A 24,489-nucleotide genomic window follows, 5' to 3' on the forward strand; every position below is an offset into this window, starting at 1 on the left:
GAGATTTGTATAGGATTTTGAATCCTTTGTGCTATGTTTGTGAAGGAAATGTGAATGTGATATATTTTATGACCCACGAACTAAGGGGAATATCTTGCTAGTTATTTTCCTTATTAGCAAAGATTTTCCTGAGGGCATATGATTCTTGTCACTGTCCTCTTTGGATGTAGGAAGTTTGGGCATAGGTGTTATATTCTCATGCCTTTTAATCTGGTTTGCTTTCTGTGATCAGTCAACGTCTGCTTACGATCCCACTGCTTTGAGCTATCCCAGCACTTTGAGTTTATTGCCTTTCCCCAGTTTTTGAGGTCACTGGATACATTGTATCTCTACCTTAATTTGTCATCGAAACAATGTATCTTATGAATGGAGACAAGGTCTCTCCGGCAATAAGCGTTACCCAAGGTCAGCGATGAACAGTTTAAAAATAATGGAAAAGACAGGGGTATTTTCCCATGGGGATTTCTTCTCACTTAGGGAATTTTCTGGTGGAGGTTTTCATCTAACCTGGGGGGGGGGTGATTTGGGAGGGTTCAAAATAAACTGAACATAACCCACACCCCAATAACAGTACTGTATTTGTAGTTTCAGGGAACTCTAAAACTGTGAAGGTTCTTTTAAAAATAAATCTTTAAGAAAGTATGCACAGGAGCCATGAAATGCTGATAGGCTGGTAGAGTACGTAAAAGAAATTCAAAGCTTAATAGACTATTCTATTCTAGAATGAAATAAACTATTCTGGAGGCTGGTGCGACTGAATGCACAAAGGAAACATGTGTTCCAGATCTCCTTATTGATTAATATTTAGTAATGGTGACAAAATCGGGCAACCCACCCCCTCAGTTCAGCATGGGCTTGCCTGTAATGCTAGTTGCTAGGAGATAAATTACAAAGGAGGAAAGTTGACTTCATACCTTTTAGCTGGCTGTTATTGGAAACACAATGTTGGACTCTAGATGAACCTTTGGCTTGTTCCAGCAGTTCAGTGCATCAATTGATGGTCCTTCACCATGACATAGTAAAGCTAGTTAGAGTAAGTATACAAAACATATCTCCTTAACCAAAATAGTGGCAGTAATTATTTCATACAAAATCATATCAAAACAGTCTCAGCATCCTAACTGGCACCAGTCACATTCCAATAACAAAAGAAAAATTTCCCATGACTTTTTGGGCAAACATAAAGGACAATTTTCTTCCTTCATATTAATGTTGTCAACATGTCCATTACTATTATTCTTCATTATTCTTTTAATCACTCTTTGCTGGAGTGTTTGATTACAATGTTTTGCTGTTCAAGTGACAGTAGTGATTAAAATTTTCCACCAGTCAAAATGCCTTGTTCTTTTAGTAATCTTTAATAAGCAATGGTTATATGGGGAAATCAAAATTTATCTTATGTTTTCATAGTGATTTGTAATACCAGTTTCCAGAAATTTGTTATCCCTAGAATTAACATCACAGTGCCTCTCTCATCCCTGAAGGATGCACTTGAACAATTTTTATTAAATTATTGAAAAGGGGACTCACAAAAACTGAGGGAACTTTTAAAGAGAGTTATGGGCCAGAAAAAGGCATTTTCATCACTCATTAAGCTGACTGAGTTATGGGGAGTAGGCATTGTGACAACTGTGAGAATATAAGGACCAGAATGAGGTGTATGGAAAATGTTAACTGAAGAAAGGCCATGGGACTAGAAGGAAGATGAAAATAGGAAACAAGAAAGACTATTTTGTATACATATCTTGAGGTTTTATGCTTTTTGTGTGAGATTATTAGCTGGGTGTGCATTTTGATACTGACATCCCTTTATTAGATTATATAAACCTTTCTCTTAAAACTAATTGAAATAATGAGTTTTAATCTACAGACACTCTAGGAGTGAAGTCTTCTTCTGCCAAATGTGAATTTAAATCGATTGTCCATTTTAACGTGTAACTGTTCCATCAGTCCATATCTTTATAGGACTTTAGCATAGTGACTTTATAATTTTACGTTTTAAGCAGCTCTTCAAATTATGCCTCTGGATTTCTGTTATGATGTGACAACTCATTTACAAATATTTTAATTCTAGGATAAAACTATTTTTTTCCTAGTTCTGCAATTGTATGGGGGGGTGCCGTTAGGTGGAAATCTGCATTCAATATCATCCTTCCAATATTTGCTTCTTTTAATATTTTTTAGAGAATGCATGGTGGTAGAATTATGAATTTGAATTATGGAATCCTAGATAGGAGTTTAGGCCAAGTCCTGCTTAATAAGTGGGAATTCTAACCAAGATGGAAAGACATTACTTTCAGTTAATTTTCACTGGTTTTTATGAGTTTAAAACTATAAATGCTTGTAGAAGAATTGGTAAGCAGAATAACTTGTATCTTCTTTGACTACTAACTTTAGAATTTTGGGGAGGAGATATAGCTTGTAACACAAGAAGTAATGGGTGCTATATCACCCACTGAGGAGTATTGTAACTCCTGCTTGAGAGAAAAAAAAACTCCTTACATTTAATTGTTTAAAAAGCTGATTATTTCTGGTGATCTTGCTCCAGCTGAAATATCAGCTGAACTTTTTCCAGCTCCAAATTTTGATGTGGAATTGAGCCGAGTATCATAATTTCAGCTACTCATTATATGTAATATAAGTACTGTATATCCTTAAAGCTGATAAATTCAGTGGAAAGTTGACTCTTTGCAGAAGGAAATTAAATAACTTAATGAAACGATATTTTGAACTTTTGGGGTTAGGGTTAATTTTCAAAAAGGGCAAGCATATCTGAGACTGTTGTATGTCAAGAGAAACTCATTCAACTCCAAGCCATTAATTAAAGAAAAAGTTCTGAACTTTGAGTATTCCTTAAGCAGTTAAGCAAGATGAGTAACTTTTAGGGGTTGTCCTGGAAAAATGTTTTTCAGGGCTGTTTTCTCTTAAAGACACCGAGTTTTATCAAAGTTTTGTAGCAGCTAGAAGTGTTACTGTATGCAGATGATATTTTGAGCCTTATTAATGATTAAAGTTCTTTATCAAATGTAATAAAGACTGCACAACATAATTGTATTGTTTGAAATATACATTCACACACACACTCACACACACACACAAACAATAAGCTGCACTAAATCTAATTTTTTTTACCATTAGTAGAAAACTTCTATAGAAATCCCGAAAAACTGAGTTTTATTTAACATTTGGATTCTGATAACTTGCAGGAAGGGGAATAACTGTTTTTACAATAATATCATTGTTAATAGAAGCAAATACGCTAAATTGTTTTATCAACAAAGAATCTTTCAATGATAAATGTTGATAAATTACAACAAATTTAAAAATAAACAATTTAACTATCCTATTCTAACTAGTCAATAGATTATAGTTAAAAAAGATTATAAACATAGTTCTTATATTCTTCAAATTCTTTCAGAGCTTTATTGGACTCCTCAGGGGATGTTTAAAAAGAGTTGATTTATCTATCTTTCCATGCTGCATGTACAGAAGGGGCTGTTTTGAAGGGGCTGGATGTGCTCAGTGCCGTCAATAATAGTTTAATCAGGGAGATTAGATTTAAATATAATAATGTATTGCATAACCAAATCCCTAAAATCCGAAGCGAATCTGTGAATGGACTGTAGGAAAAAATAATGTTTTTAGAAAGATATTGGCTTGATGAAATGTGTACTTTCTTGGCTTTTAAACTGGCTCTTACTGAACAGCAGAAGTACTAGATGACATGATTGTTTAAAAGTTGTTTAAAACTTGAGCTGCACCACTGTTAAAAATATATATAATTATGCGTTGTATTTCATCTAGGTACAATGTGCTTTTTTTCTTTTATTTTCATACTTAGCATGTTTGTTTTCCTTTTTAAAAATTATATTAAAGCCTTTAAAAAAAAGGATCCAGATAAAAGCATCCCATGCAGATAGCTCTCTAGCCTCTGTTTACATAGAACTGTATATAAAGGAAGCTCACTATGTTTCTGGGATTACTTTTGAAAATCAGAATCATCCATAATTGAATGACAAATCTAAATGCGCCTTTCATATTAATTGTGAATGCTTTTGCACGGGTTATAGCTACCATGTTCTCCAGCACTCCTTCAAATCAAAGTGGAATTGCTGTGGGCAATGAACCTGCCTCACATGCTGTGAGCCTCCCTTCGCCAAGGCCCAGCATTCACGAGAGCCCCCGCAACCCATCCATGGGGGATCCAGGAACAGAGAGGTAAGGCCATTTTCCCTACCATCCAACCCCACCCTACCCACTCCTGCTTCTTTCATCTGATCATTTTGAATAGAAGAAGTTGTCTGAGGATTACCATCCCAAGGTTTCAAAGATAGAAAGCCCTTGGGGTGTACATGAACAGCGTACAGCCAGTTTCCTAGTGAAATTCAAATGTAAGAAATCCTCAGGTATCTGATATTTTTTACAAGAAAAATCTTCCTGAGATATTGCCTACATTATATATTCCAAAAACAGTTTCATTATTAACTGACTGTGGGTACCAAAGGAATGATTTTATAAAACCAAGCAGTCGCTCCTGCTGCTCAGGGATGAAATAGAAAGGACTTTTTGCGATGCGAATCCACAGGATGTGTCTTTACAGCATTTCCTACTCTCTAAGACAACGTTCAGTGGCTTACATGTTCTTACATGGTTTTGTTGTAGCAGTCCTATCCTCTTGTCTTCAAACATTTCAAGGTATATGCTTGTAACAGAAAATAAGAATACTCACTCTGCAGAAAAAAATGTATACAAGAGTTGTTATGAATTACAAGTTTGGGGGAAAAACATTTCAGATTTTTATACAGAAGACAAGACCAACTAAAAATCAAGCTAAAATAAAGCATCTTTTTGGATTAACACTGAATTAAATGTTAATGTAACACGCATGAATACAAAAAGTCCAAGCTACCTTGCGTTGTCATTTCTCTTCTCTTAAAACTTTATTTTAAATAAACTTAGTCCTTTGTTAAGTGCAATCTGATAAATGGTTCAAACAGTAAAGGTAAACCTTTTAGCTTTTACTAGTAAAAATTATAATGCTGTTTTGATTGTTCTGTTAAGTAATATTCAAAACACCCAAAATGTAATAGAAATAAACAAAGAAAAGCACTACATTTAAGAAAATCTACCAACAATTGAAGATGCCTTAAGCTTTCTCCCTCTGGTGACTTTTATTCTGACAATTTTTTCTTTCCAAAGTTGTTGGTTGTCCCAGAATTGGGAAACAATTTTAATTGTTTTTATTCTCTTACAGAGCAGCAGCCAGCCATAAATGTTTAATTAGCGAGTGGTTTTGGGGAAAGATTTAAACTCTTCCTCTCTTGTGCCACTGTTTTTCATTGAAAAATAACATATGACAAAAATCCAATAATGTATCTTCTGTATCACATAAAGTTGAGCTTCAGAAGTATTATGTTTCATATGGACAAGATTCGAGAGGGAGAGAGGGAAGTCCTCTTATTTGGGGGGGGGGACATTCAGTGGTTGTTCCACTTGGATATGCAGAGAATTATTCCTTTTGCAACAGAACCAGAAGAAAAACAGAGAAGATAGGTTCAGCCTTGAAAACACAAAGTAGAGTCATTTTTGCACTGCTATAATTGCCAGAAATGCCTAACAAAGAGAAGGGCTTCTGGGAAAAGAGAAACAATTTTGAAGAATAAGAGAAGTTGAGACAAAATGGAATGCTCTAACAGCTTTCTACCATAGCACGAAAACAAACACCTCCCCCTTCACGGTAACAATATAGTGAAAAAGGATCTCTTTTTTTTTCATTTCTTGTGCAATAAGAATATCTGCTCCTTTTGACACCTTTTGTATGAACGCATATAGCTCTTCTGATTTTTAGGGAGTAAATTGGGTGGGGAGGAAAGTGCTGTCAAATAGAACTCAGGTCGATGGATGCTGTAAGGAAAATAACTATCTACTCGTCATTGATAATAAAAATGAAAAGTCCAAATCTTCATCACAATTGCGAGATTATTCTATAATACTACAATTATAGAATTATATCATTTTGTTATAAAGAAATACCCTTAGTGCTGAGGAAGAGGAGGGAGGAAGGAAAGAAAAGGAAAGGAGTCAAATGGATGCCAGAAACATATGAACAAGCTTCTGACAATTCTGACAAAGTTTCTGACATAGCAATGAATGTGCGAACACCTAGAGGCAAACGAAGTCATAACCAAAATGCAACATGGGTTTGTCAAAAACAGATCATGCCAGTCAAATCTTATTGCATTATTTGACAAAGTGACAAAATTAGTGACTCAGAAGAATGCTGTGGATATAATTTACTTGGAGTCTAGTAAGGCACTTGATAAAGTAGACCACAATCTACTACTTGATAAAATAGAAAAATGTGGGTTAGACAGCATCACCACCAGATGGATTCGTAACTGCCTGAGCAATCGCCCTCAATGTTTAGTCCTCAATGGAACTGCATCTATATGGAGGGAAGTGTGTAGTGGGGTTCCTGAGGGCTCTGTTCTGGGCCCAGTGCTCTTCAACATCTTCATCAATGATTTGGATGAGGGGATAGATGGGGAACTCATCAAATTTGTAGATAACACCAAGCTGGCAGGAATAGCCCACACTCCAGAAGATAGGCTTAAGATACAAGAGGATCATGAGAAACTTGAACATTGGGTGCTATCTAACAAAATGAAATTCAATGGTGAAAAAAGTTAAGGTTCTACATTTAGGCAAGAAAATCCAACTGCACTGGTATAGTATAGGTGGTACCTGGCTCAATAGTAGTAACTGTGAAAGGGATCTTGGAGTCCTAGCGCACAATCACTTAAATATGAGCCAGTAGTGTTGCTGCAGCTGCCAAAAAAGCCAACACAGTTCTAGGCTATATTAACAGGGATAGAATCAAGATCACATGAAGTATTAATACTACTTTACAATGCCTTAGTAAAGCCACACTTGGAATACAGCATCCAGCTTTGGTCACCATGAAGTAAAAAAGATGTTGAGACTCTAGAAAGAGTACAGAGAAGAGCAACAAAGATGATTAGGGGATTGGAGGCTAAAACATAAAGAATGGTTGCTGGAATTGGCTATGTCTAGTTTAATGAAAAGAAGGATTAGGGGTGACATGATAGCAGTGTTCCAATATCTCAGGGGCTGCCACAAGGAAGAGGGAGTCAACCTATTCTTCAAAGCGCCTGAAGGCAGGACAAGAAGCAATAGATGGAGACTAATCAAGGAGAAAACTAAGGAGAAATTTCCTGATAGTTAGAACAATTAATCAGTGGAACAACCCGCCTCCAGAAGCTGTGAATGCTCCAGCACTGGAAATTTTTAAGAGATTGGACAATCATTTGTCTGAAATGGTATGGGGTTTCCTGCATGAACAGGGGTTTGGACTAGAAGACCTCAAAGGTCCCTTCCAACTCTATTATTCTGTTATTTTCTGTTATTTTTTCTGTTTCTCAACCTGGTAAAGTTTTTTTAACTCTACTATTCTGTTTTTAGTTAGAAGCTAATGTGAGCTAACCTTGCCTCTACTTGTTTCAAAGAATCAGAATAATGTAATCAGATACTATTGTCTTGAAAACAGTTAAGTGAGGCTTAAAACATATATGGCTGTTTCTACATTATAGTAAAGATCTGCCATACTTAATACATTTAAAGGACAAAAGTTTTTATTTGATGAGAAAATGGGAGGGGATGCACCATGCACATAGTTGGGACTGATTTGGCAGAGTTAATTTGAGGAATATTAATAAAATGATGTAATCTTGTTAAAAGACTGGGCATATCTTGCCTTCTATTTAGTTGATTATCCTCTTTTATGCTTTTTCTAGGTATCTTAAAACTATAGCATAGACTAATAACTCCAATCAGTTCTAAACCACCTATAATAATTCACTAGCAGATTACCAAACTAGCTTATGTCATGCCACCAAAATGTAAGGAATTCAAAAAGTAATGGTAATGCCAACTACACAGCCAGGCTCTGGGCAATGAAAAAATGAACAGTACATGAGTTGATCTCATCCTTTGAAGGCAGAACTGCTTTTTTAAAAGAGCAAATTGTAGTTTAAAATATACTGTACTGCAGGGCATAGACATGATTTCAGGTGGCAATTTCCTAGAGGTTACAGGCTGGTATTAATCGTTGTATATGCAAAATTTATTTTGCTGTTCCCTCAGTAGCACTGTGATTTATTTAGGCAGAGATCTTGCTTGAAATAAGGCCAAGTATCTCTTTTGTAAGAGAGGTAGGCAATATAAGTAATGCTATAGTCACCAACTGGAGTAATTCAGGAATTCATGATGCAATTCATAAATCATTAAAAAAAACATCCACTAAAGTCTATAAGAAAGGAGACCTGTCTGGCAATACAAAATGCGCTACAATCAATTGGAAGGCTTTCTTAGATTAAAAGATCTAACTGCACAATAGTTTGTGGAAGATTTTGTTTTGTCTGTTACTGGGTGACAGTTACAGCTATTTTTCATGAACACAGGTAAATTTTGCAAAAAAACAAAACAACTTAAAATGTTCAGCTATTAAACTGAAAAGAAGTTCTAGAAGTTTAGACAAGAAAACAATCTATCTGCAGTATCCTGATCCCTCAAAGCTAACAAATGATTGTATGAATGCAGTTAAAGTAGATGTATAATTGTATATTTGTACAAGCTAATTGAGATCTTAACTTCTTGGTCAAAGCACTGGAAGGTAAGATGTACATTATAAAGCTAAGGGAAGATCAAAACTAAGGATGACATTTCTCTGCTCACGGCAGGAAGAAATATATGAGTTTTTCCTGAGGATTTAGCTCTTCTCGGCCATCTTTATAAAACGAACATGGGTTTATAGGGAAAGCTTCACAGCCTCCATTTCCCCTTGTGCTCTGCTCTGCTGTAAATGATGTGGCCTTCTCTTCCTTCTCAGCATTTTTCCATGGAGCCAATCAATTCCGCCATGTAATATTTGGAGGAGAAGGTAGATTCCCAACCATTTCAAATATATGCCTTGTAAAATACGATTTCCTTTAATGAATAGAATGAAAGGTCTTATTTTCCTTTCTCTGGGGCACTATACATAGTAATATTTGAGAACTTAGCACTTTTTAAAAATATTTTCCCCCGCACTGTGACACTGGGAGAATATATTAAAAACTTTAAATAAATATTATCTTCTGAGCAAGACACCTGACTACCGTTCGTAGTGTATTCTTTCTTAATATCTCAGGTTTTCTTCTGTTCCTTTTTTCCCCTCACCCTATAAGCCATGGGAGAATTCCTCCTCCCCCTCCTTTCATGCAGAAAAGAACATCACAGCCTTCAACAACCCAGCAATTTGGAGAAGTGCATTTGAAGACGAATGGTTCGCTGAGCAATCCTTCTTTTCAGCCAAACAGCATCCAAATCCAAGGTAAGACAGAAAGCTACCTTAACACATTCTGTTATTCGTAGGGAGGAGATAAAATGAAAAGCAGTTCCTTCCCTGCAGTGCCGCAAGGTACAAGATGTCAAAGGAATCGCTGTGGGCCTCTGAATGCTCCAGATCAGTGGTTCTCAACCTTTCTAATGCTTTCTAATACAGTTCCTCATGTTGTGGTGACCCCCAACCATAACATTATTTTCGTTGCTATTTCATAACTGTAATTTTGCTACTGTTATGAATCGTAATGTAAATATTTCAGTGGTTCTCAACCTTTTTAATGCTGCGACCCCCAACCGGTTGTAAGTCGAGGATTACCTAACTGGTTGTAAGTTGAGGATTACCCAACTGGTCGTAAGTCGAGGACTTTCCCTGCCCAGGAGCGCCGCACATGCGTTGTGCCGCCTCCTCCGCCGGCCAAGGCGTGGCTGGCAAGCAGCAGAGACGGCACAGGCCAACCACCGACTGGGCCACCAGCTGGCCCAGCCCAAGGGAGGTAAGGCACCCGCCAGACCCCACGCGCACCAGCAACCCTCCCTGCGCCCGCCGGCCTCCCACCTCCCACCCCCGGCCCTCTATTACTTACATTTTTAGTAGTTGCTCAGCAGGGAGGGATGGAAGCTTCCAGACAGCTCGCCTTCGCTGCAGACAACTTGCAGCACCGTTTGCAGAATGGGACTTTTGGCGGGCTCAGCAGGGCAGAGACAGCCTGGACAATTCCTATTGGCTTTTGAAAGCCAATAGAATTAGACTCTATTCAAGAGAGTCTATTCTATTGGCTTTCAAAAGCCAATAAAATAAAAGGGAGTAGCACAGCTAAGGAAAAGGGGAAAAAAATGGCGGACTGCGTTGTTTGGCGACCCCTGTGAAATGGTCGTTCAACCCCAAATGGGGTCCCGACCCACAGGTTGAGAACCACTGCTCCAGATGAATCGTAGCATTGCAATCAATACAAAACAAAATTAAGTAAAGGTAAAAACATATGACTTCTGGAAGACTTCAGTGACTTTCCCTTGGCATTTTGTTTTGGGAAGGTTGGAAAAATTAAACATTGCTGAAGAATAGACTTCTACTTTGGAGGGAGAGGATGGGACCATCCTTTCTCTCTCCTTTTCTTCCAGGCTGAGTTTGTCGTCTTTTGGAGTACAGGTAGTCCTCGTATTACGACCACAGTTGAGATCAGAATTTCCATTGCTAAGCAAAGCAGTTGCTAAGTGAGTCTCACCTCATGTTTACAACTTTTTTCCCATGGTTTTTAAGCAAATCACCACAATTATTAAGTGAATCATATAGTCCTTAAGGAAGTCTGGCTTCCCCCATTTGACTTGCTTGTTAGAAGCCAGCAAGGAAGATCACAAATGGCGATGTGGCCCTGGGATGCTGCGACCGCTGTAAACACAAGCTGGATGCCAAAGCCTGAATTTGGATCCCATGACCGTGAGCAGCTACCACCCTTGGTAGCTCTGGTGGCATCTTCCTTGCGGTTATGTGTTCACACTCCGAGAGATTTCTTCCAAGTAACAGCAATGTACAGCTGAAGCATCTCCCATTGCCTTCTCTGGAAGGGAAAAGGGACTTAAGCCCTGAATGAGGACATAGAACAGTTGTAGGAGATTCCAGACAGTTTTGTTTCTCCAAACTCCAGATCCAATATATTCACCGAGAGATGCCAATCTTCATTACTAGTCTTTAATCAGGATGTGTGGAAAATGATCTTAAGAAGTACTTGAAATATTGATTTATTCAGAGTGAGGTCAGGTTAGCCTTTAAATTTACACAGGTGTTTCACTAAAATTATAAAAAGAATGTGTGTTTGTGCAGTGTGTGGGGGGGGAGGGTGGTCTACGTGTTGCATGTGGAGTGAACGTTGAAGCAGTACACATTGAAGTCTCTGGTTAAGGGACACCGTTTTTCTGAAACGGAACATAGTCACCCAATTAGTCTGAAACCTGGAAGAGTTCTCCAGTTCAGATTTGATTTTATCCTATAAAAACTGATAGGTGGCATGGCAAGCTAGGGCAATTCCATTCTCTAGGTGAAGAAAGGGAGAAGCTCATTGTTTAAAAAAAGGTAATCGGACTGAGGAAAACTGACTTTACCTAACGTCATAGAATATAGAACACAAATGTATTGGGAGATAATCAATTTATTTCACTCACTAGAAAAACAGTTTGCATTACAGGTTGGTTTTGTTCTGCCAAAGTATAGGCCATTGCCAGTTCAGATCCTGGGAATTCTCTCTGAGTGTGCCTAGAAAAAGCAATAATGATGAAGTTTTCCAGGAAAGGAATTTTATAGAAAAATAGGTTAGTTACTGAAGTTAGTCCCAGAGAAGGAGGGAGTTTAGGGGAAATCAAAGTTGTCAACATATTTCAGTTTTCAAGGGAAACTTCCTTCCTTAAATCCACATTTGGTAATACCCCAAGATTAAAGTATACTGAAGATGAGTGTATTCTGTTTTTCCTTTCACCTGAGAATTTCAGAAGGAATTGCAAATGTATCTTGAGTCAGTATTAGAATTTGCCCAATAACTTTTCCAAGCAAAAAGGATATTCTTCAGTTAAACAAAGCTTTTGGGACTTAAAAAGGATAGAGAATCTTGCTGTTTTGAGGTTGGGTTTTGTCTGTCTGTCTGTCTGTCTATTTATGGGTGCTTGGGTGTGAGTGAGTGAGTGAGATTTTGTGTTTCTTTAAACTGTTTTAAGATGAAACTTCAGTGCAATTCATTCTCTACCCTATTTCCAGAATTAGGTGGACTTTTTCTTCCCAGATTCCTTCTTTCAAATTGTCATACTGTTTTTTCTGTCTCCAGTCCAACAAAAAGCGAGGGTCTTCTACTTTTAAGTAGGTTTCACATATAGTAAACTGTCTAGACAGTGAAGAAATACCCTTTCGTGGCTAATCACTACGAAATTATCATCTTAAATCAAGGGTGAATTTCTTCTTCCTGAACAAATCCAAAATTACAGTTCTCTTGCATATCCCTTGAATGTCTTTGTTTTTCTATCCTCTATGAAATCTCTTTTATGAAATCAGACACCAATTGCAGCTACTGACATTTGAATGCAATTATTTTATTATTAGAAGTGTGTATGTAGGATAATTGAAGCAAGAAAAAGGTTAATATGCTTTTTATTCTTTCCAACCCAAAGAAATGTATGAAAATTATGTAAAGAGGGTCAGGACTCCATCTGTCTGTCAGCAGCATAACGCTTGATAGCAGAACAGAATAGGGCCTCTTAATAGCAGCTCTTCTGTGGGTCATAGGCAGTCTGTTCTGGGCTTCCCAGTGTGCATATTATGTACATGCACGTACAGACAAAACTCATTACATAGTTCTACAGAAGACATTACAGACTCCTTGTATTGGTATGGCTGATAAAGGGGTTGAAATGAATCCCAGAAGCCATGCTTTGCATGAATTCCCCACCTTGTTTAACATAGGTTTGCTAGAATGATATAATAAATACTAAAATTATATTCCTTAGATTTGAGTTGTACTATCCCATTAATATTAGGCTGCTTCATTGTTTGGTTGCTCTGCTTTGGACACGTCAACACTTTCCTTAACTAATAAGCTTCCTTGAAGTTGTTTCTGAGTGAACATCACAGGATTGCATTTATAGCAGTAATTGGAATAGAATAACTTTACTTAACCTATATGCAGGTCAAGAAGCAACAGTGAGAACTGGACATGGGACCAGTGATTGGTTCAAAATTGGGAAAGGAATCCAGCAAGGCTGTATTCTATCTCCCTGCCTATTTAACTTATATGCAGAGCACATCATGAGAAAGGCAAGGCTAGATGAATCAAAAGTTGGAATTAAGATTGCCGGGAGAAATATCAACAACCTAAGATATGCAGATGATACCACTCTAATGACAGAAAGTGAAGAGGAACTAAAGAGCCTCTTGATGCGGGTGGAAAAGGAGAGTGCAAAAGTTGGCTTGAAACTCAATATTAAGAAAACCAAGATCATGGCATTCAGCCCTCTCAATTCCTGGCAAATAGATGGGAAAGAAATGGAGGTAGTGACAGATTTTATCTTCCAGGGCTCCAAGATCACCACAGATGGGGACTGCAGCCAAGAAATTAAAAGACGCTTGCTCCTGGGGAGGAAAGCTATGGCAAATCTAGACAGCATACTAAAAAGCAGAGACATCACCCTGCCAAGAAAAGTACATATAGTCAAGGCCATGGTTTTCCCAGTTGCAATGTATGGTGCTGGAGAAGACTCCTGCAAGTCCCTTGGACTGCAAGGTGATCAAACCGGTCAGTCCTAGAGGAGATCAACCCTGACTGCTCTTTAGAAGGCCAGATCCTGAAGTTGAAACTCAAGTACTTTGGCCACCTAATGAGCAGGAAGGACTCACTGGAGAAGAGCCTAATGCTGGGAAAGATTGAGGGCAAGAGAAGAAGGGGACGACAGAGAATGAGGTGGCTGGATGGAGTCACTGAAGCAGTAGGCGTGAGCTTAAATAGACTCCAGAAGATGGTAGAGGACAGGAAGGCCTGGAGGAACGTTGTCCATGGAGTCGCAATGGGTTGGACACAACTTCGCGACTAACAACAACAATAAACTTTCCTTAATGTTACCTTGGAGTCCATTTGCTAGTTTATGAAGAAGTAAACTATTTAAAAAATAAGGGTGAATAATTCTGTATCGAATTGCTGAATATTCTATAGCTAAATAAACTTGAAAGTATTTAAAAAAGAATATTTTGATCATCATAATGCACCCACACATAGAGAGAAAATATCCCAGATTTTAAAAAGAATATATCTTACCCAAAACATGGGGATTGGGTAATAAAAAAGTAAAAAAAAATATGTATGCTTCTGTACTAATTGTGTGTTCTCTCTCTCTCTCTCTCTCTCTCTCTCTCTCTCTCTCTCTCTCTCTCTCTCTCTCTCTCTCTCTCTCTCTCATTAATGTGCATATTATTGGATATTGAGATTTACTACTTCTATATGTGCAAAATGAACACAATAAAGGGTAATCAAACACATGGAAGAATAGGTTAGTTATTTATTAAATGTACACAGTGTTTTTTTTTTTTGTAAAACAAAAAGGTGCTGGAACTCAACACATGTTATACAACCTGCCTTGCCTATCCTACAAGGTTTCGTCCAAAAAAGGTGCCGGAACTCCGTTCTGGGCGTTCTATGATTAAAAGCCCTGAATGTACATCCCACCTTGTTGCCAACATTTTGAGTTTGATTTCCATATCAAAATAAGCATCTAGGGTCAAGATAACATTGTACCAATATAAGAGGCATTAATGGCTATGTAATGCTAGAACCTGCTATATATCTGTGGAGGAAATGACCTTAGTCAAACTTTTAAGTAAATTACAAAACATGAAAAATGTTTCTCAGGGAGATTATATTTTGTTCAAAGTTCTGGAAGCCAACCTCTGTCAAATGAGCCTCTTTTCCCAAAGCTGTGTGGGCCTAGATGGGGAGGAACTACATCTGACTCAATTTTATTTGTGGAAATCAGTTGGAACTGAGGATTTTTCATCTATATTCTTGTATAACACTTCCCCATTCAAGAGTGATGAGCAACCTGAGGGTCCTCTTAGACCAGGCATGTCAAACTCGCGACGTCACATGACATTGTGCAACGTATCGGAGCTTTTTCGCCATTGCCGGCAATGGGGTGGGCGCGGCTCCGGTATGATGAAACCAGCCTGCGGGCTGGCAGTTTGACACCCTATCTTAGACTCAAAACTCCTTTTGAAAGAGCAGGTACCAGTTGTAGCCAAGGGGAACTTCATACAGCTGTGGCTGGTGCAGTCCTTCCTGGATCAGAAGGCCCCCATGCCCCAGTCTCCTCAGTGCTCAACTGTGTGCTGCACATGAAGCTGTCCATGAATACCATTCAGAAGCTTCAGTTGGTCCAGAACACAGCTTGGGCAATGATGGGTTTGCCATGGTGTGCCCATGAGAGATGCTCCCCTGGCAAGTGTGTTTCTGGATGTCTTTTTATGATTTATTGTGGACTGCCCTACTAACTGGAATTAAGAAAATAAAGTTTAACTATGCTGAGTCTTGGTCTTAAGTTAACCTATCTGTCTTTCTTTGTAAACTGCTTTTTTATATATTTTTCCTATACACTTCCTCATGCACATACTATTTTAGGTTTCATTAATAGATCCATATTTCTCCCAAAGGTGCTTTTTCACGAGACAACTGGACTTTCCTTGTTTTTCTTTGAAGATGTTTCACTTCTCTTCGAAGAAGCTTCTTTAGCTCTGACTGGATGGTGGGGAATGGAAGGATTTATACTCCCTGCAGACAGCTGGTCATTTGTGTTCTTTTAGAGAGTTGTTGAGGCCACCTGGAAGTTTATCTGTGTCATCAGATTGGAGATAGATGATGTCGTATCCCTCCCCCTCTGTTGAGAGAGGACTGTTCATTTTTCATAGGCCATCTATGTCAAAATTGAACAGCCCTCTCTCAACAGAGGGGGAGGTATATGACATCATCTATCTCCAATCTACAGCACAATCTTTTCAGAAGTTCCAAGAAGGCTCCACACCTATTTGCACTACTCAGGTGACCCTGAAAACATAGACTATGACCTGGATGACTGTAAATCTCCATAGACAGATCCATATTTCCTAACATGTTTTTATACAATGTGTTTTTCTGCACATGGTTTCATACATCTTGAATTGCAATAATCAGGAAATGTAGAACAACCTACAATTGAATTCTGGCTTGTCTTTAGACTGGGCAGTATGACTTAGGTAAGCATGCAGTGAAATTCAGACCAAACCAATTATTCCTCCTTCCAGGGATGTGGCTGTTTTTTTCAGAATCCAAAGTGAGAACAGTTCAGGAGATACTGTATTTCTAGTAATGCAGTCATCTTCACAATTGTAGAAATTGTAGAAATCAAGAGAAGAGATCAACTTTTGTAAAGGTCAACATAGCTGTTCTCTGCTGTTTCCCTTCTATTCCACTGCAGCAAGGCCAGCAATTTTCCAGCCCCTATAATCTCTATTTCCCATTCTAGCTCTTATTCATTTGATATGGCACGCCGCCTGATGGCATTTACTTAAGGATTTTTTTTTCTAGCTTGCTAAGGATGATATTTGCTTGTACACTTTATTTACGCCTTATTCTTGCATCACAAGGCACCTAAAATTTATATTGGTAAACAGAAACCTGACTACTGATTATTCCAAAGTATTTTTAAATGTTTTTGTTTGTTTTTTTATCTGTTCAAGCTTTTCAATACAAAGTTCCCAAGGTGTGCTCTGCAGTAGAAGATAGCTTAGAAATAAGTTTAAATAAAATTGCTTGGTGTTACAGGTTTTGAGTTCATTCAAACTTAACTATTTTGTTATTGACAAAAGGATAGAGTGAGTCCATTCTTGCCTGTCAATTCTTCTCCCTAACAACATCCTTAAGGGTTAAATGAAAGAATAACTCCACTAGATCCAATATTATGTTATATGAGAGAGGCAGTATGTTGATTAGAATGTATATTATTTCAAATATAGATACTGAAAATATGAATGGTCAGTGGATAGAAACTTTTAAGCATTGTCCTTTGATATCCAAGGGTTCCCAACTAATATTGGAGAATATTCATAGAATTGTATTTGCACTTAGCTAGTATGCATTCTATGGCTTTACTTGACTATGATTCTCATTCTCTCTCTCTCTTTCTGTCTCTGTCTTTCTCACACACACAGACTGCATTTATGTTTCTTTTCAGTCTGAAAATCATTGATTTTTGACTGCAGCACTTGGGGAAAAAAGCCTATTTTTCACCTGTAAAAATGAAACAAAGTTTTATTTTGACTTTTGTGACATAAAAGTTTACTTGCAGCATCATTAATGCCTGTGCCTGGGTTTTGCCTTGTAAAGCATGTAAAATAATGGCATGAAATAATTTTTTTACAAGGGTGAGTTTAAATGGGTGATTACTTAAAAACAGCAAATGAACTTCTATCTTATCTAATATCAGTTCCCTACATCAGTTCCCTACATGAGGGAAATACCATAAAAGAAAACATTGATTTCTTCATCAGGATGTGAAGCGTTATCGAGAGGTGACTTTCATACTGTATATATCAACCTCTTCTAAAAAAGCAAGTGGAAACCTGATGGAAGTTTAATTCAATATTAGAGGGGCATTAATTCTGACAAAATGCATAAATTACGTTGTCCTCAGAAGATTGCTGTGAAGTAACAGAATAGGCCTCAGCTCATATGTTTAAAGTTTTAATGGCTGCTTGTCTTACTAGTTGCTACATTCTGAATCTTTATGCTGTCATTCAATTCTATTCATTTTTCCCTCCGGCTTGATTTTGTTGTCCATTGGCATTTCCACGCAATAGCTTCTTTAAGAGAAGATATCAAGATAATAGAATCTATTGGCAGAAAAGTATGAAAAAGGTCAGCCAGGATACAAAGTAGTTTTTAGAGAAAGGCGTTAAAAAATCAAGGCCATAACTCTTTTCCTTTCCCAAGCAGTCTTTAGATCCAGATATTTTTCCTATTTTTCCCCATGATATCTGAAGTCCACTAAACAAAAGTCTATGAAATAAGAGTTTACTAGACTGTTCCAACAAAAAATAGCCACACTTTTCAAGTTTACAACTGAATCACAGTGGTGCCCGAAGATGGTTGACCGTGAGCTAAGTTGAGAAAGGGCCAAGCTCATCCCCAGATTAGGAGTTTCCACAGTACTTTTCTTGAACTCCAAATGATCTGGCAATAAGATGTATTTATGCAAGATCAACTTTTTTTTTAAAAAAAAAGTAATTAAGCAATTCCTTCAGCTCCCCAAATAATGTAAATTATGAATATGTGACTATACTTAGACATTCTTTCTGAATCGCTATTTTCCAAGTACATTTAAGATTATAAATATTACAGTCATATTTTTAGGATTTTAATGCACATATACTGTATATTTGCACATCCCAAATGTGTATTTTATTCATGTTGTTAAAAAAAGTTATAAAGAATAACACTAAATATATTCTCTTTGCTCAGCAGTATTTTTGGAAATTTGAGACACGAGAGTCCAACCTTGTGCTAAATTTGTTTTTTTCCTGTAAATCTGATTAATTGACTAGAATACAATCAATTAGTATTATTTCATTTCACACAACAGTGTTGGAATTAGAAGAAAATAAAAGAAGCTGTGCTGAATTAGCCAAATTCTGTTCCTTCAGCCCTAGCCACCTGATAATAAGGAAAATATTAACTTTCAAAGATTAAACTAGATATAAAATTAATGTGATTTATTTTTATGTATAATTCTCATGAAAACAGCAATTAAGTGCTATGATGGCACACGAATTAGGCCCTAGCAAAGATTTAAAAGTAGCAGGGAACGGTGTGCTTGAAAATGTAAAATCAAATGAATACATTGGTTTGAATGGAAATGCATTATTTAAGCACCTTTGTTACCTTGTTACTTTCTTTTTAGGTGTTTATGGGCAACTACAAACTTTCTGCTCCCCTCATTATACTGACAATCAGAGAAATATACAACACATTGGAACATGTAACATGGTCCCTCCTTTTGAAGATTGTTTGGTACCTACATCTATGGGTCAGGCAGGTTTTGATGTTTTCCATAAAGCATTTTCAGCACATTCTGGTATTACAGGTATGAAAATTACAATATTGTGATAGTGTTATTTACAATAAGTACATGTTCTCTTATACATTAATGGTTTCGTAAACAGTTTCTGGAGGCAGATGTGATCAAATTATGAATTTACTTTTTTTCCAAGATATACAACTACCCAGCTCCAGAACCTTCATCATTGGAAACGTGATTCAGTTTTAGTTGAGAACAAAATCACTTCTCACATTATTTTAAGTTGTAGGATATTGCTTTATTTCCATATTTACATCTTGTCATTTATATCTCAATGGAAATAATTCCTTACACTGAATAGATCATAGTTTATACTGAATATTATATCATTTCCTATGATAATTCAGTATCACCCCATAGGAACTTTATGGCTACTATAGTGGCCCTCAAGGTGCTTCAAGCCTTATAGACTTTAAATCAGGTTCTTGTGTTAACTGTGAACATTATGATAGAAAATAAATAAATAAGAGGCTAGATGGGATTTTCTATTTGCACTTTCATCACATCACAGCAGCTGGTATCCTCTCTTCTGGTTTTTAAAAAGGCATCCAACAGACTAAAGACAGCCTCCATATTTTAAGATTGGTCCCAAATGTATAATGTTTATGAATTGACTCAGTCACTATCTTTCAAACATCAGGTAGCAGGGATATTTATGAGAACCAATAGAAAAAAATACTTGGTAAATACTATTAATAACTAAATATCTTGATTCTATATTTATATGTAATACTTCTAATGTTTATTCTTACTTCTTACCTTTGTAAGATAAATTGGTTTTATTCTCGCTACTATAGATGCATTAATTGAGGCTGACAGAGTGTAGCTTTCTTCAGATCACCCAGCAAATTCAGGGCAGAGTATTCTGAAGGCATAGCCTTCTAGAGTCACTTGCTGTCACTGTCACTTGCAATTTTCTCTTCACGGTTCCATTAAAGATGAAGCATATATGCGTTCATTTTATTAATAACCTTTCCTAGTATTCTCAAGACTTCCATAGGCTTAGAGGGAAATACAGGAAATTTTAACGCTTAACAATAGAGCTCCAATTTCTAAACAGAGAAGGAGCAGGTACAGAAAAGAAACTAAACATCGGTTGAAGTTAGAGCAGCGAAACAGAAAGAAGAGTCTTCATCTATTCCTCGATCCCCTGTCCAATCTCTGTTTCAAATCACTGACAAAACACTTTTCCCCCTTCAGTTCTGACACAATATTTCTTCTCTTAATATCCCTTTCTCTCCTAACACATATTAGATCTCCAAATATGCCTGAGGAATCCCACAGTTGCTTGTGATTCATGCTAAGCTGCCATTTTTTTCCTGTGTAAAATCACTTTGAGTTTTTCAAATTAAGTTTGACTAATGTCTAAATATCTTCATTTTTTTCCAGTTTATGATTTTCCAATGGCCTTTGGTGACTCACTGCGCAGTGGAGTGGAAGATGCAAGTTTCCTCCATATAAATGCTGTGGATCGTTGTCCTAGTCAACTGTCTTCACTTTATATGGAAGGCTGAGGAGGCACAGACCACAGGTCTGCATATCATCTCAACCATTCAGTCTACTAAAGATCATCTTCTGTTGGTCAGCACAACTCTGAAAGTGCTTGCTCAAGAAATAAAGAAAACATCACCAGAAAGATCCCAACTTCACAGCTGCAGCTAATATAAGGTGTTGCAAGATGTTGGTTGACGTGTATTTGCCAAATGTGAGCAATTGCTCTTTAATTTGGCCTTTTCTGTTGCATAACCATTCCCAAAAGAAAATGATTACTGCACTGCTTAGTATATTTTTAAACAAATTGTTGAGATTTTAAGTTTTTAAAACCTTCTTGGAGGAATTCAAAAAATGGTCAACAACAATAAACCTCTCACAAAAGCAGATTTCTAAAATAAAGAACCTCCCTTGCAGTGCTTTGAAATCTAAGCACACTCATAGGATGGAGGGTGAAAAGGGAACGTATTTTTTGTGATATGATATTGGTGACAACAGTACAATTTGAGCTTCTTTTCAGCATCCAGTATTAACAGTTAGCTTAAAGAGGTCTGTGCTGGTGATTTTTTTTAAGCCATGCTCAAAAGGGCCAAAAGTCATAAAAGGGCCAAGATTGAAGACCCCTGGCCTAGCATGTCATTTCAGATCTTTGAGGTCACACATAGTTACGTTCAGAAATTTTGTACATCTGTGAGAGATCTTTTGTACTTTATTCATCATGTATTTTAAAAGTTTATTTTCCCCACATTAATATTGCACATACTGTATGCTAATATATAAATCTGATGGTTTTTTTTCTACTTTTCTGTCATCTTTTTGCTAAAAACAGTTAGCACATCAGGTATTAACTCCATTGCAAAGGCTTTTGTGTTGTTTTTGAATAGTGATAAATACGTTTGGGAAGTAAAATGTGGATTTGCCTTTCAAGGTGTGGTCTTTGTCATAGATACAAAGTCATGTAATTCAAACAGCAGCCTTCTTTATTCATTATTTACTTGTGGCTTGTTTAGTCATATTGTGGTCAAATCATTTGAAGAATTTCTCACTCTGCATGGTCTTTGGTAATGACCTGTTATCGCTAATGAAAAAAAAATCTGTGAAGACGTCAGCCAAAGGAATTATTGTACATAAACTATAGTAAGAATGAGTAGAAAGTTTCTAAAATCATCATTCAAGCTTCCAAAATCCTGATACTGAATTATATTTACATTTATTAAAGTGCTTTGTGAATTTATGGGTACAGTGTAGCCACCTTTTAAAATATTCACTACTAGTATAAAAGCAAAGTGTGTTTATTCTATTCCAGCAAAAGAAATCTGGGTGGGGATCCCCGTGTTGAATCAGATTTTGATTGCACTTTATTGTCATCCTCTGCAGGATAAAAAAAAAATTGTACCTAGTGACGAAGAGGCTGGATTATTTTTATAAAAGTAACAGTGCCAAAGCCATCTGTTTGGAGAATGGAGTTCAGGCTCTCTTCTCCCGATCCCTATATAATCACATCTATCCATAGCCATTTATTTAATGAGAAAGCGCTTGTAGATTCTTGCAGCAGCTCATATTATGGGGAGGATTGAAAATGGGTATACAAAATAGATATAGATGAGAGAGGGGGGGAGGGAGAGAGGGAGATAGAACATACTACATAGCTGAATCTTTACATTTAGGCTTACAGTTTAGAAATGAAGTTGTCCTTCTCAGATTTTATTATGTCTTGGTTTTAATTTTTGAAAAATGTTCTATAGCCCCCCAAAGGCTATTTTATTCTTGGTAGCTTAGAAATACAAAGCTGCACCTGTTAAAAGGAGCTTTTTGCTTTTAGTGAAAAGAAATACTTATATTTGCATTAAATGCCACTGAAAATAGGACTTTCTTTAAGAACTCTTTTTGTCAGAAAAATGGAGCACAGGGATACATGGAAGGTCAGGTTTTATTAGAGAGCCTATTCCCCCGTTTCTATCCACCTTTCTACCTTGCTCAAGCCCTTTTCATTGGCACTGAAAGCAGCAAATCCAAAAGTCCTGTCCAGAAAGATCCAATCCCTTCCCACCTCCAAGCAATCTGATCCCATCCAGGAACATAAGCAAGGCTTCATTTGGGTGGCCACAAACAGGATTTCCTCTAACCTTGAATTCTGAAAAGTGTGAACAAGCCTCACATCTCAGAATTCAAGGTTAAAAGAAATCCTACTTGTGGGCCACTCAAATGAAGTCTTGCTAATTTTACAAGAATTTGACTTAAGTTTCTTGAGATTCATTACAACCAATTAGTGCAAATGTACTCCTGCTAAAAAGTTAAATGTGCTATGGAAATCACCATGCTTACAAAGAGTGTTTCATTTTCACTAAAAAACCCTATGCCTTCCCTGCATCAAATTAACATGCCTACTTCACATTTTAGTATCACGAAATACATACGAATATATGTATATCACGAAATACATAAGAAGACCAAATCTGATGACAAAACTGGGGTTTTTCATGGTAATTAGATCTCCCTTATTTGATGAACAGCACCAAACAGAACAGGGTCATGTTACAATACAAATATTTTGCAGCTCTTAAGTTTGGGAAAGTTGGATATACTTACCTATATAAAGGAGTTTGATATAAACTATTTTTGTGTGACGATGCAGCTAATAAGTATCACTATAGTTTACAAAAATAGTTATGCTATGTTGTGCAACCAACCAACTCCTATCGCACCTTCGTGGACTTTAATCTGTATAGAAAGCAGAATTTCCACACACAGCCCAGAAGTATCTGCTTTCTGCACAGCCATTCATATCTAAACAATGAGAAGAAAACCACTGTCAGATTGAATTGTAATTATTACATCCTTTCTACTGCCCTCTAAACCAGGGATCCCCAATACTGGTCCATGGCCCATTAGGAACCAGTCCATGCATCTGCCCATGCGTGGGATCCAGGTACTGCACAAAACCATCCTCCCACCGGTCCCTGGAGCCAAAAAGATTGGCGACTGCTGCTCTAAACTCTTGCAAGAAATGGTTCTTTGGAAGCTTAAAAATAAGCAAACCTTCTTTTCCAGGCTGGCTGGGCTAAATCAGGGATGGGACTGCCCATCTGTTCTTCAAAAGTATTTATATCCATGGTAGGGAAAACTATACACTGGAGTTAATATAAATGTCACCTTTTTAGTACTGTTGAGTACCATTATTACAAAACTTTTTTAAAAATGTAATTGTGTTTATTGCCCAGTTTTGACTGTGCCATTTCATAGCAACTTGCTTTTTTTTGTAACTTGTAAAACCAGCACTTTTTATGTGTATTTAAAAAAATACAGATAAAATCAAAGAAATTAGTTTTAAAGTTAACAGGTTTTTGAACACAAAGTAGAGTGTCTTGTATAATGTTGTTAATGCAAAGCACTTTGAGAAGAGAAGAAGGTATATGCGAATGTGTTTTCTATCAATCTTAGATTTTTTTGTACATATTTTTATACGCTCTTTTATAGAGAGTTGAATTTCTTATACCATGTTGTACATTCGGCTGATTTTGCTATAGTTGGCATCTATTCATTTTATATCATAGTCCCTAAAAAAAATAGTGTGGTTTTCTATTAATATGTATGTTTTGTGATTGGTTACAATTAATTTTCATATAATGGTAAGTTATTTTTTGCCTTATTTCATGAAGTCTTTTTAATATGAAAGGTGAAATGAAGGGTTTGTGCACATAATAAACACAATAAAATAAAACTGAAAATGTGTAACATACCAACCTGACTCCAAAACTTTATTTCAAGATCTAGTTTAAAAATAAAGTTTGCCTGACCATTATATTTCATCACAGGGATTGATCGTGGTTTAGCTCATTTATATGATTAAAGAAAGATAAAGGAAAATAGAAAGAAAGATTTGATACCTTGGTGCTCTCTGAGCTTGGTTGTTTTCTTGCAGACATTTCATTACACTCAATTAGGTAACATCATCAGTGTTAG

At 36.9% G+C, this 24,489-nt stretch overlaps 1 protein-coding gene across 14 annotated transcripts in view; it reads left to right on the forward strand.

Moving 5' to 3' along the window:
• Nucleotides 1-24,265, forward strand: part of GLIS3 (GLIS family zinc finger 3) — a 138,013-nt gene extending 113,748 nt beyond the window's left edge. For all 14 annotated transcript variants that reach the window (XM_039364466.1, XM_039364461.1, XM_039364453.1 and 11 more), the window contains 4 exons: nucleotides 4,071-4,218; nucleotides 9,246-9,391; nucleotides 18,859-19,041; nucleotides 20,425-24,265. In XM_039364466.1, coding sequence (XP_039220400.1) covers nucleotides 4,071-4,218; nucleotides 9,246-9,391; nucleotides 18,859-19,041; nucleotides 20,425-20,549 — 602 coding nt within the window. In that variant the 3' untranslated portion in view covers nucleotides 20,550-24,265. The remainder of the gene's footprint in view (nucleotides 1-4,070; nucleotides 4,219-9,245; nucleotides 9,392-18,858; nucleotides 19,042-20,424) is intronic.
• Nucleotides 24,266-24,489: the final 224 nt, after the last annotated feature.

This window comes from Crotalus tigris, unplaced genomic scaffold (genome assembly GCF_016545835.1).
Source record: "Crotalus tigris isolate CLP2741 ecotype Arizona unplaced genomic scaffold, ASM1654583v1 scf7180000019762.1414395, whole genome shotgun sequence".
NCBI classification, from domain to species: Eukaryota; Metazoa; Chordata; class Lepidosauria; order Squamata; family Viperidae; genus Crotalus; species Crotalus tigris.